The sequence below is a fragment of the Crotalus tigris genome, unplaced genomic scaffold (genome assembly GCF_016545835.1).
Source record: "Crotalus tigris isolate CLP2741 ecotype Arizona unplaced genomic scaffold, ASM1654583v1 scf7180000017550.10884619, whole genome shotgun sequence".
In the NCBI taxonomy this organism is placed as follows: domain Eukaryota; kingdom Metazoa; phylum Chordata; class Lepidosauria; order Squamata; family Viperidae; genus Crotalus; species Crotalus tigris.
Genome location: NW_024096468.1, coordinates 2,142,002 through 2,159,957, shown reverse-complemented (window position 1 = coordinate 2,159,957; position 17,956 = coordinate 2,142,002). Strand labels below are relative to the sequence as shown.

The window sequence follows — 17,956 nt, the reverse complement described above, 5'->3', positions numbered from 1 at the left end:
ATTTATTTGTTATGTATATGTAAGGGTGTGGGTCTATACATATGTTGTATATAGTATGTTAGGTGTGTGTCAGGTATGTATTCACTTTGAGAGAGGGCAACTAAATTTCATTTTTGATGTGTGCCGTTGTGCCCACAGTAAAAAAAAAATGACAATAAAGGTTATCTTATCTTACCTAACATTAAGAAAGTCCACATCAATAATATGGAAGTGGTCTTGTCAAGTAATTTCATTCTATATAGCTAATTTGGGGGTCACATTTAAATCTTACACAAAGGTTTGGTAATAAGGTTTCCTGTACACATTAATTTCTCTTCTTCCTGCTAATTTTTACAATGTAAAAGAAACTAAATGAGTCCCAGACAGCATGGGGCACTAGTGACATTAAAACTCCTCAAAAGAAATGACTTCAACCTATTTCACAAGACAATTCTAGTGATGGTAGCTATATTAAAGGGAGTCTTTTTTTTTTTTTTTTTACTTTCAATAGCAGCAGCTAGTGAAAATGGCAGCAAGATTGCCTGAAGTAGGTGTGAACAATTCCGCAGATGTTGTTGAACTTTACTCAGCATACTCAGCCAGCATGGCCAATGATAGATGTTGAAACTTTCAGTTCATGATACAATCTATATGCTATTAACAAAAATTAATAGCAATGTAAGTTGTAGTTTTCAACTCAGCTGGAGCTATATTAGATCAAGTAGAAGCAAATGAGGAAAGTAAAATAACATTCTGATGAACAATATTTATTGCTATTCTATAGTAGGCAAAGTGAAGTACTTGACTTAGAATTCTATAATACTAACAATTTAACTGCCAATAAATTTGATTATTATTGTAACTGTACATATAGATAAAGAGTAGACTGAGGTAGAAATAGGGAAAAGATTTAAGAATTATCATCTTTCATTCCTTCATTGATTCATTCTTATTTCTTGTTTCTTAACTGCTCATCTCCCTTGGATGAAACATATACAGTATTGCAACATAAAAAGAGGGAATGGGTTACTAAGTATCATTTCTAAAGCCCCCAAGGACATTGTTTTAAAATATACATACTATTTTTCCAAATCCTTAGTCAGTCCATTGGGTAAGTGCAGTGGGGAAAAAAAAGATGTGAATCGAAAGTCATTCTTCTTCCTCTTTCTTTACAATAAGTTCCAAACAACTTTTCAGAATCCATTTTTGCTAACCTCTGGTTAGTTTTAATTTGCAAGCAAGCAAACAAGCCACATGCACATCATTTTTTTTAGGATAGCTAATTAAATATACTTTCAATTTTGACTTAAATTTTCAAACCACTATTTATTAATTAAGCTCCCAGTAAGCATTACACACAAGTCCAAACTCTAAGGAGGGTTGCAGTTTCAGCTAGTTTCTGCACTATTAACATGAGTTCAAGAGTAATTAAGTTACCACGGAAGTTTCACTGACTAGCCCCAAGCCTGCAGTTTTATAATCTTAGGCTCTTCTCCTCTCTAAAAAATTAACACTCTCAGCAACAACAGAAGCATTATGCCTGCGGACAGAGATGCTGAATTTCTCTCTTCAGTAATGGTTTGTCGGTATGGGTGTGTCATAGCTGGCATCTGGCAGACAGTAAGCTGGGACAGGCAATGACTCACTCTTTGGCCTGTTGCCATTCCACAAAACTGCTTACTAACAGTTCTAGTCTTATAACAAAGCTCTGATAAGGCATCAGAATGGAGATGCCTTTTCAAGATGCTTCAGCAGGAAGCCCATTATGCCCTAATTAAAGACAAAAAAAAAAAAAAAAGAATAGCCTGCTTCTGGGTAGAAAACAAGTATCATATTAATGAAGGGATGGTAGCTCTGTTCAAGATTATACCAATCAGGATTTGCAAACACATGTAATGGTATAAGGTCATGCACAATACACCCACATTAGTATATTGTGTGCCAAACTCACCTGTTCAACTGCAAACTTCCTCAGAGGTTCTGAAGGGGATTTTTATATTTGCATTTGGTTGACAAGAGCAGAAGCCTGACTTTCATAAAACTAGAGCAGAGGTGTCAAACTGTCAGCCCAGTGGGCCGAATGCATCATGCGGAGGCCATGCCCACCTCAGCAAAAAAAGTTGTGATACGTCACAACACATCACGTGATGTGGCGGGGCTTGATACCAGTGAACTAGAGAGTTCTATCCCACTCAGCCAACCAAAATTAGGAATAGGGAAGATTGCATATGATTAGGCATATTTGTAGTCCTCAAAGAAATAAATACCTAGGACATAAATTTGTCTTGAGGAACGGGGATAAAGAAATCAAGTGATTCAAAGATATAATTGCAATGCTGAATACAACTTATCTAGATATTCATTCTGAGCTAAATCTTATTCCAGGGATTGGCACCTCTTTCATAGATATGGGTCATACTTAAAAAAAAATCAGTCATGGGAAACATAATATCATCAGAAGAAGTAAGTGCTGTAGGAAACTTTCTTTGGGTTTGTAGTAGAATCACAATATTTTAAATTATTATAGTGTAGTACACATATATAAATGCTTATTAGGTATTTATACAAATTTAAGTCTTACTGTATTCTCTAATTATTATAAAATGAACCCAAAATCTAATTGCTAACTCCATTTATATTTTAAGAAAGCATTCCAACTGCTTAACTTTGCATGAGTACTATTACTACATCCTACGCGTATTGATTTTTAATTGCTACAAGATGAATTAAAAATATTCCTCAACAGATGCCCTGGGATGGACATCGTACCGTTAATCCAAATGAAGCTAAGGTCCATTGAACTCTGGGAATTATTCTAAGAACAGAATTCGAATAACGTTGGGGGAGATATCTTAGCATGCCTGGATAAAAAAGTGTTTTTATGTGCTTTTCAAGTTAAAGTTTCATGAAACCTTACAGTCTCCTGTGACGCTGTTTAAGTTTATCAGACTTAAACCAATAGTTTATTACACCTGAATGACCTATGCAATATAGTTTTGTTTCTTAGTGTCTCTATGCCAACATTACCAATGTTCTGGATACCAAGCAAAAGTAAGAGCTGTAACAAGAAGACAGAATGAATAAAAAAGGAGGAGGATCTAGGCATGGGAGAAAATAAGAGAATCAGCTCTAATGTGACCAACTAAAATAAAAAAAAAAAAAATCAGCTGAACAACACGTATAGAGGAAGTTCTGTTTTTTCTCAAGTGAGTGAACGTAGAAGGGCTAATATTGATCTGTCTTCATTACCCATTTCACTCAAGTTCAGATCAACAAAATACACTTTTCCACACCACTGCTCTCTTGTCACGCAGACAAAAGAAAAGCAATTTCCTGCAGTTGCTCCAAACTTACTACTCTTTCCCTGTACTGTTCTTCTTTGGTTACAAAAATGTCTTGAAATGGCACATATACCCTTCAGTTTTCTTTTAGAAATGGACAAAATCTCAAAAAGAAAAGAGTGTTTCTCATTGCCAGAACTTTTAAAAATGGCCATAATCTTGCAACCAATTCATTTTCCCAAATAGAATTTGGAAAGTTCTTTTGAAACCATATCATTGGCTCATACTTCTTCAACTTCTACAGCCCAAATGGTTGGGAATAAAAGTATCAAATTCTATCAGAGCACAACTGCCAAAATAAATTGGGAATGCAGTTTAAGTTCTCATTTATTTGTGAAATGTATTGCACCATTGTAAGTCAGGCTTGAGCCATGTTTTGATGGATAAGAGTCACATTTAACATTTTTTTGGGGGGGAGGGAGATCTCAAAACCAAGAAAAAAAGTCATGTATAAGGTAAAGTAAAAGCATTAATACATAAAAGTTACAATCAAACTAACAGCCTATAAATAAAATAGGTAATTTTGCATGAAAATTATATTGCGTTGAGGGAGATAACCATGATCAGTATAGTTACAGAAAAACTAGAAGTTTTTAAATAGGGGTTGGGACATTTTCATATTGTAAGAGATTACATGAAATAAATATCTTATACAAGGGCAATCCGGAAATAAACCTCTGTTTTGTTATCAATGACAGACACGTGAAGAACTTTTATTATACACATTAGAAAACTACAACATTACATTACTGAGGCACTGGTCATAACATCTTACAAGGTTTGAAATTCCTTAGTTAGTAGTTGCTTGACACCAAATCTGGGATGTCGTGTGTGTGTGTGTGATCAAAAGCATCCCAATGGAACTGCTTCAAAAATTCTTGGGTGCATCTAGCTGGTTATCATGAACCAACACCACACCAGAAGTGGTGCCATAGACAATCCTGACAAATGTGAAGATGCCAAAGGAGTGCTGTTAGTGAAGTTCATGGAGCGTGGTTCGACCATCAATTCAGAAGTCTACTTTGAAATGTTACAAAAACTCAAGACAAGCCCTCATAACAAAGCATCGGGGCATGCTGACTACTGGTGTGGTGTTGGTTCAAAGATAATGCTCACCTGCACAATGCTAGATGCACCTAAGAACTTTTGAAGTAGTTCCGTGGGATGTTTTTGATCACCCCCCCATAGTCCAGATTTGGTGCCGAGCGACTACTACTAAGGAATTTCAAATCTTGTAAGACATTATGACAGATGCCTCAATTTGAATGGCGGTTATGTCAAAAAATAATGTAATATTGTAGTTTTCTAATGTGTATAATAAAAGTTCTGTATCTGCGAGTGTCTGTCACTGGTAACCAAACGAAGGTTTATTTTCAAATTGTCCTCGTATTTTAGTTTGTACATGTAACATCTTTCTAAACAAACAAACAGAAAAAAAGAAAAGGAATGAATACAAATGTGCAACTACATAGACTATTAGAATTAAGTGATCTTATACAGAAAGAACCTGGTTTTCATAATTTGTCATCACTGCATAATTGAACTTCCAAGTGTAAAATACTGATTTAGGGATGTAGAGTGAATTACATTAGCATTATGCTCTCATATACATAAAACTCATAATATGCCATAGGTCAGAATGAAGAGTTGAATTTCAATCTTACTCCTGGAATAAATTCAGTTATTCCTGCTTTCCTTTTAAACAATAAATGATTTAAGATAGAATTAATAATAAATTATAACATAAAATTACCTCAGATTATCAAAATAAATATAGCAGATTCATGATCGCTGAAGTCTGATTGTTTCATCTCAGTTGAATTTCAAAACGTTTTACATCTACTTCAAATAGGCATTATCAATTTACCTGGAACCTGCCAGGTGGTTCAAAGTAATTCAAAGGCCAAATAGATACTGACACTTTCCTACAAATTTGTATTCTGAGGTAAGAAAAAAAATTCATGGAAGCCTCTACCTGAAATTTTGGATTAGGAGAATTTTTTAAAAAATAAAATAACTGCACCTTTCTGGAAAGATATTGACTTTAAAACAGAATCATTAATAAAATATTCAAAAGTGTAATTACTGAACTGGAAATAACAGCAAGTAAATGAGTGAGTGCATATGCATATGGATGTATATGTGATATGTGTAGATAAAAAGGGAAACAACTAAAAAAATTAACAAATACAACAAATCAAGGAAGAAATGAAATAGCAGATGGCTAAGAATCCCAAGAACTGTTAGGATGTATTCACTTGGTCAAAAAGGGGAGGGGAGGGGAAGGAAGGAAGGAAGGAAGGAAGAGTTTGTCACTGATCTATGTAACTAATTTTAATTTCAAGTTTCAGAAATCCTGGATAAAAAGACAGTTACAATGTTTCTGTATAGCTGTTAATCACCTTTAAAACAATTTAAAAATCCATTAAATCCATAAAAAAGATACTTTTCCTAGTATCACATATTTACTCAAATCTCACAATAAAATGCAAATGATATAAATCTAGTGGATGTAAAATGTTCTCTTGTAAAATGTTCCCAATGACTGTTTGATTTTCTTAAACTAATTTCCTTCCTTCCTTCCTTCCTTCCTTCCTTCCTTCCTTCCTTCCTTCCTTCCCTTCCCTTCCCTTCCCTTCCCTTCCCTTCCGCCCTGCCCTTTTTGACCTCTGGCAAATGCCTGGATTAATCTCTAAAGTTTTCTTGCCCAAATTTCATTAGTAGTTTGCTATTGCTTCCTTCCTAGGGCTGAAAGAGAGTTACTGCACAAGATTACTCAGCTGGCTTCATACCCAAGGAAGGACTAGAACTCATAATTTTCTGGTTTCTAGCTTGCTGTCTTAACCATCAGGCTGGCTATTTCTTGGACTAGGTATGACTAAATTAATTTCCAGAACATTTCTGTTTCACTACACAAGTATGCATTTATAATCTCAACATTACATTTCAAATCTTAGTTCTATATTTATCATTTTTATTAAAATACACACAATTTATATCTAAATATGTAATTTATATGTATATATGTATGTATTGTTCAAAGTGATGTTTTAGAAGTTTTTTTTATCGTAAGACGGGTTTGAAAAGAAGTTTTCATGAGCTAAAAACTACACTGTGAACTTTGAAAAAAAACCTGACAAAACATTATAATTATTTTTCACACATTAATTTGGATGATATGCTCAGGATTCACAAAGTTCATATACACTGAATTTCCTCTACATTAAAGTTCCACAAATTATTCTAATCTGAGTGACCTTTTTCAACAACAACAAAAATGGCTAAAGTTTTTTTTTTCTTTCTGGATTTTGGTTTACAGTAATTTTGTGAACTGTAAATAAAATAGACAGGCACTTCACTTATCTCACTAAGCCATGTTAAATATGCAACTATCAAACTGAAATAAATTCAGTGTTTTAATATTTTGTGCCTATACAAGCCTGGTATGGAGGTTTAGTCTTGGCATGTGCTGGGACCCCCAGAAAATACAATTGACAAGACAAGAGTGATCAGTGAGACAATTTAAGCTTGGTAAGTTTGTTCTGTAGGAAGCTTCTCAACTTCAAACTTTGCTTCAGTAAGATCAATATTACAGTTTTGGCATTTCTCAATATTCATGAATACACTGTACAGCAGACATGTCAAACTCCTAACACCACGTGACGTCGTGCAACGTATTGGGACGGTTTTGCCATTGCCTGCAACAGGATGGGCGTGGATTCCGAATGACACAACTGGCCCATGGGCCGGCAGTTTGACACCCCTGTTGTACAGTATTCATACTACCAAACCTGAATGGAAAAGTTTAAAAGTGCTGCATTCTGCCACACCATTGCCAATTAATATATTTACACTTGCAATAACTCTGATTTCAACATTAGAAAGCTCTACTTTCCTTTCTAGCTGTGCAGCTTGTTTTTAATACTTTCTATCCTCTTTGTAAAGGAAAACATTATAGTGGTGTTCAGAGGCTACTGGGCTGAAGAAAGAAAGAGTTCTGCTTACTTTCCATTCTTTGGGCAAGAGTGGAAAACAATTACTGAAGCCTGGCAAGCAAGGTTGGGGGCAAGTATAATTTTTCTTACAATCATGATAGCATACCTGCTTCATTTGGACTTGTCTTTGGCTGCAGAATTTATATAATAGTTCAAATTCAAAATACTTTGATATTCTACAGTCGTTTTTACATATTCTATCAACAAATCCACCTTTTAGTCTTATTCAATACATTCTTCAATCACACAAACATACTTCCCATCAGTTCTCCCACCTGAAGAAAACTCCTGGTCAATCTCATCCACACCATTCCACTGTTAGATAAACTTCTTTAAAAAAAAAAAAAAGTCTCCTGATCCTGTCTCTTCATTTGGATCCTCCTCCAGTAACACTGCTGGAGAATATGGAGGAGAGAGAGGCTGCTGAGTTTTGAGTTATGCCTGACTCATGCCTATAATTTTCACAAGTGCTTTTGTAACACAAAAAGATGGGGAGGGAAGGGGGAAGGGGGGAAGAGAGGGAGGGAGGGAGGGAGGGAGAGAAAATTAGGCTTTGTTAACATTGAGAAAGTTATCAAGACAGACAGAAAAGAGACTGCAAAAGGCTGGACCAAGAGTGGTGGTAATGTAAAGAGACAAAGCAAAAGGGCCATAAAAAACCATAGAGGGAGAGAGAAAACAGACCAGGAACAAGTGAAGGTGAAAGGAAAGGTAAACACATAATGACAGAATGAGACTAGTTTAAAAAGACGGCTAGATAGAATCCAGATTCACACACTTAATCACTAAAAAAAAAGAAAAGACGAGAAAACAGAAGGGAGAAAAACAACAGGAAAAATATAGGAAATATGGGCATGTATATTCACACAAAAATAAAAAGGAGAGAGACTTACAGATTACAGGAATCTGACTTCATCCTTACTGCCTTTGTTCTTTAAATATGTTTTTCACTTAGTAACTGCATTTCCTTCCTGAAAAAGCTATTGGAAAAAGCTGACTGTTGGCTCAGGAGAAGCTCAGATGAATTATTGCTCTTAATATCAACAATGATTTTGCCTTCTTCACTTTCAGTTAAACTCGTTAATGAAACTGGTGGCCTATCTGCTCCCTCTACAGAACGGCTACTCCTTTCAGGTCAGGTGTCATGAAGGAGAAGAAAGAAGGAAAGGAAACATACCAAAAAATGTTTCTGGATGCATCTGGATTCTGTCATGTTTTACAAACTTTCTTAAGATAATATCATGTTTATGGTGTTTTGAAAACACCAGCAGAAAAACAAGAAAGTTAGCAGAAAACTCACAGCAGGACTTCATTTGAAAATTATTGGAATAAAGCAAAGTCTATATACAAGTGAAGTGAGAGTAGAACATGTGAGTTAAACTATTTTTCCCAAATGGCTTCTGATCTGGCTTTTCTTTACTGACATGTAGACAGTTGGGGAAAAAAGTCCAGAGACTAGCCTTCTCTGAAAACTGAATCTTGGCACAATGAACTTTAGTCTCACTAATAATCATGTCTTCATCTGATCATGAAATGAATAATGCTGGGCAACAAGGAATGATAATTTCTTCTGCTTTCAAAGGAACATAATGCTGTACAATTTCAGAGGCAGACAGCCTCTGTGAAAAACAAATAGAACCTGTTTAAGAAGGAAATGGAGCATATTCACTCGAGGACAGGGTGTGCGCATGCAAAACGGAATGAGAAACCACAGACAAGATAATCCTCTTGTTTTATTTGAGATGCATTTAAACAAAACATGAGATCAATAAATATGAAGATTATCACAAGGTTTTAACCATCTGGAGCATCTAGATAATCAGAAAACAAGCTCTCTTTATCCATGTCCTCTTCTATGGGATTTCTGTGATTTCCAGCAGATTTGAGAAAGAATTCAGGCAGATATAGTTGGGACCTTCAGTTCCAGGGTAGCACATACTAATTACTTTCGTTTGTTAATTAAACCTGCGTGGCTCAAATAAAGTATCCTGCTGTTTGCCAATAAATTTAATTAGCCTAAAGGGAGAGTGTCTCTCCACACAGCTATTTAAAATTGTCACTTTCCACTTACTTGGGCTTCCCCTCCTTTTTTTCTGTTCCTCCTTTAGACTTTAATTTATGCTCATTTGGCAACCCTTTGCATATCCCAAGTCCACTGCCCTGGCTGGTATGTACAATGACCTCCACTTTGGCAATGTCTCTGGGGACATTTGAAGCTGAAAAGAGGGCAGTTTTACCATTTTAAAGCTAAAGAGCAGGCTTGATGCTTGAGGTGTAACTGATTCGGGGTGTAATTAGATGTTACAAAAGGCACAAAGCTGCTACCTCTTTCTCTGTCTCTTTCACACTCTTCCTTGTAATGTCTACAAAAGTGTGATGTGATGACATCATGCTATATATTTCCTCATTCCCACTGCAATCGCTAGATATCACTTCTGGGGGAAGGGCAGTGCAGAATATGACAACATGATATTCCACACAATGTTAGATGCCAGAACAGCAACAACTCAGTGACTGTGATAATATTCTAGTTCCAAAGTCACATAATGGGCAGAGAAGGGAGCTTCAATACTTTCTGAATCATACACAAACCAACAACACTATTCAGCCAAAGTTTGGACATTATTTGAAGAGGGATGAGCTTTTCTGAAAGGAAAAAAAATATTTTCAGAAGCTTTTGTTTCAATGTAAAACATTTCAATTGGTTAGTAAAAATGTTTATTTAATATTTTCAACAATGTCATGCAATGTCCTAGATAGGCATAGCACTTAAATTTTATGTGGAACAATTTCATATTGTTCACTTTTCTCCTGGATTCCTGAACTGGATTCCCATTATTTTAGCCCTCTATGTAGCTAACAGATTTAACAACAAAATCAGTGATCTTAAAAGTGGAATAGTTTCAATTTATTCACAGAAATGTTCTCACCCTATCCCTTTCTCAGTAAGCCTTTGAAACCTTGACTAACTGAACATGGTGAGGATTCAGACTTCTCCCTTTTCCTGTGCTGATTCTGGGGATCGTCATAAAGTACCCAGGCCAATTTGAAACCTTTTATTCCAGCTTTGTACTCGTACTCAAATAATTCTCTGCCTCCAATAACTTGATCCTAACCCTTACAAAATCATCAGTCCAATGTTGAAGATGATTTTAAGGCTGATTACCTTTTTTATCTAAGTCTATTGTGAAATTCAAAACAGAATAATACATTCTGATAAACTTAAAGCTGAGATTGTGGTCCTCCTAACTAAAATATGCAGCTTGATTCTACTTGGCCTGGGTCACTGAAGACTGGAAGGTGATCAGCATAATTCAAATTGTTAAGAATGGCTCATAGGAGATCCAGGAAATTTTAGGTCTGTCGGTTTAATATCTGTTCTGGGGAACATATTTGAAACTGCTATTAAAGATAAAATTACCAAGCATTTGGAGACACAGGTCTTGCTCAAGGATATCCAAGATGGCTTCACTAAGGGAAGTCTTGCACAACTAAACTATTAGAATTTGTTGAAGATATTAATAAAGATGCGGATAAGGACAAGATGTTATCTACTTAGACTTTCAAAGTTTATGATAAAGTTTATCATCAAAGACTTCCCAGCAGGCTTAAACAGGAAAGAAGCTAAAAAATAGAAAAGAGTAGGAGAAAACCAAATCAATTTCTTATAGTGGAGGAATGTAATTAATGTAACTAATGGAATGTCCTAGGATTAGTGCTTTTTAATATACTTATAAATAATCTGGAATGGGATATGACTAGTGAAACGGTCAGATTTAACTTGTTCGGACTAGTAAAAATAATAAGAGACTGTAAAAGAGCTCCAAAGGGATGCCTGTACATTAGAGCAGTGGGCATCAAAATAGCAGAGATCTTTCAATAGGAGTAAATGTAAAGTGATGTACATTGAAGCCAAAAATTCTAACTACTTGTATAGACTAAGAGGATCAGAGCTAGCAGTGAATAATGAGTAAGAGATCTTGAAGCAATGGTAAATAATTCAATGAAGATGTTAACACAGCATGCATCTGTTGTAAAAAAAAAAAAAGTCAACAGCATTTTAGAAATAATATATTGAAAATAGAGATACCAATATTATTATGCCCTTCTGTAAATCAATTGTGTAATCACTCCTGCAATATTGTGTGTAGTTCTGTTCACTGCACCTGAAAAGTATATAATGAAGCTAGAGAAGGTTCAGAGGAGAAAAACTAAGACAATCAAGGGATTGCTTTCCTATGAAGAAAAGTTGTAAAATTTGGAATTTTTTAATCTAGAAATGAAGCAAATGAGAAGGGGTATGATTGAAGTGTATACAATTTTGCACTGTGTAGATAAAGTAGACAAAGAAAAGCTATTTTCTCATTACCGAAATACTAGAACCAGAAATTGCCCAAAGTTGCCTGGAAAAATCAGAACACCTTTTTTTTCTTCTTCTTTCTATTTTCTTCCAGTGCAGAATATCATGTCACCTATACCTTCTGATAATTTCTATCTACATCCAAAGAATGATCCTGATTACTTAAAACTTTATTTTAATAGTTTTTGCTACCTCAAGCTAGTCTCATGGCTTTTATCATGAAAAGTAAATACTGTATAAGGCTACAAACAAAGAGAAAACTGTCAAGCTTCATTTAAGGTAGTCCAGTCATTTCTATATTCTTCCCTGGTACTAAGTCTTAATGATTTAAATCACTGCAGTATAATGGTGCAGAAATGTTTAAAAAGTACAGCAATCTAGAAAATGCCTTTCTATCCCCAATGGCTGAAAAACTATTTTATAGACAAAGAGATTCTAATAATAGGTATCACAATTATTTTTTCAGGCCACCAAGAAAGACGGTCAAAACCGAACACATTATCAATGAGTGGCAATAGAAAAGGCCTACTGAATAAGTGCTCCCTTAGAAAGTGAGAAGACAAATTCTCAAGAGGTACAAAATCTTCCCCCTTGGAGTAAGCATCACCACATCTATAATGAGTGTAATGAGAACAATAATAGTGCCCTACACCAGAAGTCCCCAACCTTGGCCACTTTATGACTTGTGGACTTCAACTCCCAGAATTCCATGCTGGCTGAGGAATTCTGGGAGTTGAAGCCCACATGTCATAAAGTGGCCAAGGTTGGGGGCCCCTGCATTGCACCATGAGATCATGGCAATAAAAAAGCAGGCCTATAATATTAGCATAGCAAAAATACTTTTCAATCGCTAAAAGGTTTTACAGAATTATTAATGCTTTTTAAAGCTACACTAAGAAAGCTCATATTTTCAGGTATACATCTGAAGTAGAATTTTAAACATTCTCATGGCCTATTAAGTTTAATAGTTTAATGGTACCCACATTTTTGCTGTCCCTTACCTGAACAGCTGGCTGCTTATTTTCATTGCTGGTAGGAGAAGTCAGCCCTGTTGCCTGCTGCAGAAGGAATTGCCTTGCCACCTGAAGAGCCTTGATAAAAATAAATAGAATAAAGAGGAAAAAAGTTACATTTTCTTTCCAGTTTTCTTCAAAAACAATAAACTCTGAACTACAATAACAATGTACATTTTTAAGTTATCAGAACAGGGAAGTGTTCCTAAAAATCTGTATCATCGATAAAAGTATAGACTTAATTAAAATAGCATGATTCCTACATAGTGAGGCAGTTTTATTAGTATTCTTCTATGTAAATTCCTAGGGCTGACTGAATAATCTGGCAATTTCAAATGCTGCATAATGGAACTGAATGGAAATAGACTAGATTGGCAAACCCAGTGGGAATACCCTGAAACATCCAACAAACAAATCAACAAACCTAACGTACATACATGATGTTAAATGCGGGGAGGGGACCTCCATAGATTTTCCTCATCTGCAGATTGGATTCCATTGATGCCTTCTTTCTATGCACCCTATTTCCTGTTCAAATCCCACTCAGGGGTAAATATTACATAAATGCTTATGATTTCAGCTGGTTTCAAAGTAAAAAAGACAATGCAATCAGATTAGGAACTGGCATTCTTAAATAAACCAATAATTTATATTTCTTAAGGGAAGATCAGAAAAGGGCTTTCCTTTCACTTATGCGCTGCTTTCCTTCACACCGTATATATATCCATACCTTTCCCAATACAATGCATTGCTTAGAATAGTTCATTTTTGATGCAAAATATGTATTAGGATAAAAGTTAAAATTATAACTGTGGATTTATTTCTTAAAATGATACATAATTGTGGATAGAATGGCATGCAATTCATCAATTCCTTCTTCAGACCATTAATATCTTAGAAGAAGAGTTGGGCTTCATGTTGATGTTTCCCAATATATGTTGTACGTATGCATATGACATTTGACCTAAGACCCATGTGAATTTGGGCACAGTTTTCCTTATTGTTACTTTTAAAACTGTTTCAGTAAAAAGGGCATTGCTAAAAATGCAGAAAGAATCAGAAATGTGCAACTGCATACTAGGAGGGGCTATATTATATTTTAGATACATATTGTACTTTGACTGTAGCTTAGATAAGGGTGATTTAGTATCTATACACATTCAAAATATTTCTCTTTATCTCTATTCTATATATAAAGGGCTTAAAGCTATCTGTAAATAATTTTCTACAGTAAATTGATAACATGCAACTAGAAGAAAGTGTTGATTACCAAAATGAAAGCAGCTTTTAACTTAACAAGTTCTCATTAAAACCAATTCTGGCCCTCCATCTGATGAGAGAGCAGTTTCAAGAAAAGTCTCCATTTCTTGTGTATAGTTATTTAGTGGGCAGATACCCACAACTACAAGAAAACTTTACTCAGTTTAAATTCTAGTTACCATCCCATCTCAATTTTTATGTGGTTTGGCAAACCAGTGAGCTCTCAAATCAGATATTCTGGACAAAAAAAGTCTGTCCAGTTCTAAAATTCAAGGAACTTGAAGTTAAACTCTCTCACACACATCCATAAAATAATTACAAGAAATATTGCCTTTTCTTAGTGTGGGCCTGGATAAAGTTAATACCCTCCAGCCAGTACGAAACACTATGCTGGCTAAGAAAAGTGGAGATTATTATCTATTATATTAAGAAAACAATGGTAAACCACTCCTCTGTCATTATCCAAAAAGAAAAAAAAATAACAGGATCTATCTATGTAGTCAACCAAAAGTTCAATATGTTACTACTTGGTCTAACAGAAGATCACCTTTCTTAGACCAAGGTGTGAGAATGAGTGAATGAAATGAGCCAAATATATTCTCTTAATTTCTCATTTTGTATACATGAATCAACTTGTGCCCTATCAAATGTTCAGCTTCAAAATGGAACATATTCTGGAGCCTGAGAGACACAAGATGTTCAGAAAGGCAGTATGACTGGTTCTCAGTTGTTAACAGCATAATCCTGATAGCCACTCAGAAGGAAAAAAAGAATAGGAAAAGGTGTGCACAACGCAGGGAACTTGTGAAAGAATACAAGCATTTAAAAGTGTGCTCTGGTGTTTCAGACTAGAGGGGCTGTCCCCAGGAGGAGGAGGAGAGCATACCGAGAAGAGGAGTTCCATTCAGGAGCCAACAGCAGAGGACTGCAAGCAGAGAATCAATTCTAGCACAAACAAGCCTGCTCCCAAAGCCCCATTTCCTCATACATTCCTTATTTTTGCTTTGAAAAGAATTTCATGAAAAAAAATTGGTACATTTCTGAACAACAAAGTCATTGTAGCCCTGCCTGCAAGACAGGTTTTTATTACAGCACAGAGACAAGAGGGGGGAGCACAGGGTAGAGGTCGGCGGGTCATAGCCCAGCTTGGCGGTGCTGCAAACAGCATGTGGGTTCCACTGAGCTGTCAACACTGCAGCCGTAAATCAAGGCTCTGGCTTCCAAAGGCCGGCTGTGCTCTCCCCCCCCCTCAACAGAGGCACTTGCAGGGTGTGTCCCACAGAAAGAGTCGCTTGTTAATTTTCCACATTTCTAGCCATAAAGAACAAAGTTACTTTCCGTCAGGCATTTAAAATCCTGCATACTGTACCGTACTTTCTCTGTTTGCAGGAACAGCTGATTTTCTACACAAACTATCACTTACGCAGTTTAACTGCACATAAATACAAGAGAGATATTGCATTATACTATCGAAAAATAGAACCATCTGAGTTGCAGGGAAGATACACAAATATGAACCATATCATTTTAGAAACACATAGCAGAAATATATCTACGTACATAAAGTTGCATACAGAGCACACTTTGGAGTTTATGTTTATATATATATATATATATATATATATATATATATATATATATATATATTCTATCTCTGAACACAGCAACTTAACGTTTCTAAAATTAATTTCATGATTGTATAGGAATATAATTTTAAAAGTTTACCAATTAAGATGTTAAATTTCAGGATATTTACATATTTACACATATGTAAAAAGCATGTATGGATTTTGATTTTAAATATGCTCTAAATAGCAAATAGTTAATACTATTTATGTTAAGTGGACTAATTCATATTTTAAGCAAATTTATTGAAAAGCAAATCTTCCACAAAGTACCCTTAAAATTCCAAGTTATGGAATTTTATTATTCTTAGAATGGTTTCTTAGGAAAATCAGGTGTTTCATTAAAACTATGCTAAATACTAAATAGAATAATGTTGCTGTTACACATTTAAAGGAGTTGAATGATTAAAAAGTAAGTTTACTGATATTTCCCTTGTTTGCACAAAAGCCTATAAAAGCTGTCCATAGCAATCAATTTCTAACCCCATTCCCTGCATACAGTAATTGTAGATGCTGTATCAAAAATCTAGAACATAACTGTCACTTTAAAGTAACTTTAAAATCATGTTTATAAAATATACAGAACCAGTAAAGCCAAAAGTCACATCCAGTTTGAGGCTTTCAACAAATATGAAAAATATCACAGACTAAATGCCAATACATTTAAGTCCCTGAATCTAAAATACTGTTTTTCTTTTCCTTTCCCCCAAGTTAATAATTATATTGTATTATAAAATACAGATAATACTTTACAGAATATAGATAGTAACTGAATACAGTGGTATTTACACAATAAAAACTAAAAATTATTAATATTGTGATGATATAGATAAATTAAACTTTTAAAAATGAGAAAAAAACTTTATTAACAAAGTTAACCATGATTTCTAAAATGTAATGAACTTAAGGTCGATTAACTGTATAATTAAACAACTGCAAAATGTGATTATTTTACAATACAAGAAAGGTTTTGATTTGTGAATTTAATACTAAAGTCTCCACTATATTGTTAGCTGTTATTATTTATAATGTTAGAAGAAAGAAAAAATGAAAAACAGAAAAGAAAATCTCAACAGTCTATTCCTGGCCATGGGGAAGGGGAGAAACAAGTGTAAATGGCTGAATAAATCAGGGAGACTGAGATTGCCATTTTATGAATGAAATTTAAAATTATTTTTTTTCTACTATTACATAGATGCAAGACAAAATAAGAACAATAAAAAGAAATCCCCCATTCAAAATTCAACAGTCTGAAGTTTCAGTTGCACCACCTGGCTTTCAAACAACTGTGGCAATTGTTCATAGAGTATTTTTATGCATTATAACTGTATCCTAAACAGCTTGTTTTTCTTTTAACAGCCTGTTGAAGTAACTTTTGCCAAATGCTTGTTTTCCTTTGCTTAAGGAAGGCAAGTCAATTCAAAACAGTTGGATTTCATTCATGATAGATTGTAGTGACCTGTCTTGGATTCATACAGGTTTGTGACACTGTTGACTAAACCAGACCCTCTTAAAATATTATTGCCCTAATGCAATAACTTTAAGGATCACTATAAAATGCATCAGGCACACTGCCAAAGAAAAAAAGATTCTGCAAAAGGAGGTGCTTTTACTTTTTAACAAGAATAGTGATGGACCAAATAAACTGAATTCTTATTTGTCAAACTCTTCCATAGAAATAACCCAATCTTTAATACCTTCCATGGGTGCTTTTCATTTCCTGAATTCATTTACCAAAGTTTAAAACAAATTCTAAGCAAGTCTAGGACACAGCACAAATGCCATACTGATTGGAAAGTTGGCTTGCCAGCAGAAATTGTGATGCTGCAACCAGCTGTATAAAATCTCCAAAAGGCCCTATTTTAATTGCATTAGCCACCCAATGGGATCATTGTTCACCAGGGGACAGCAGGGACTGCCCCCTGTTTTATGGGCTTTGGGAACCCTGTAAAAGACAGTGTGAGTTTATTAAGTTGGTTGTGGCTTGTGCAACAAGAATACAACTTGTGATGAGTGCCAGAACATGTCAAGAGGGCACCAAGCCAGGCTGGTACACAGGAGGCAGCATAAGGCCTGGTGCTTGATTGTGAGGATGCACAGCATGGTGCACAAGAGCCAAGAGAACTGTGAACAGAATGGAGAGGCCCATCCCTTAGGAGCAATCGTGGGGGAATTTAATTCACTCCCTGCTGACTCTCTCACTTTGTTGTGCTCTGAAGCACGAAATTACAAGATTTACAGGAAAAAAATGACATGGCTTTACAGTCTTACATCAGGGTCTCCTTGTGACAATTATGCAGCTCACCCACAGATATACTTCCTCCCCTCCCTCAGCTACAGTCAACAAAGGGAGAAGAACAAAACAGAGCATTCAATGATAGGA

The 17,956-nt window shown here is 35.2% G+C and overlaps 1 protein-coding gene across 9 annotated transcripts in view; it reads right to left on the bottom strand.

The window, feature by feature from the left end:
- Nucleotides 1-17,956, bottom strand: part of FOXP4 (forkhead box P4) — a 175,681-nt gene that overhangs the window by 73,944 nt on the left and 83,781 nt on the right. For all 9 annotated transcript variants that reach the window (XM_039339780.1, XM_039339814.1, XM_039339789.1 and 6 more), the window contains one exon: nt 12,677-12,766. In XM_039339780.1, coding sequence (XP_039195714.1) covers nt 12,677-12,766 — 90 coding nt within the window. The remainder of the gene's footprint in view (nt 1-12,676; nt 12,767-17,956) is intronic.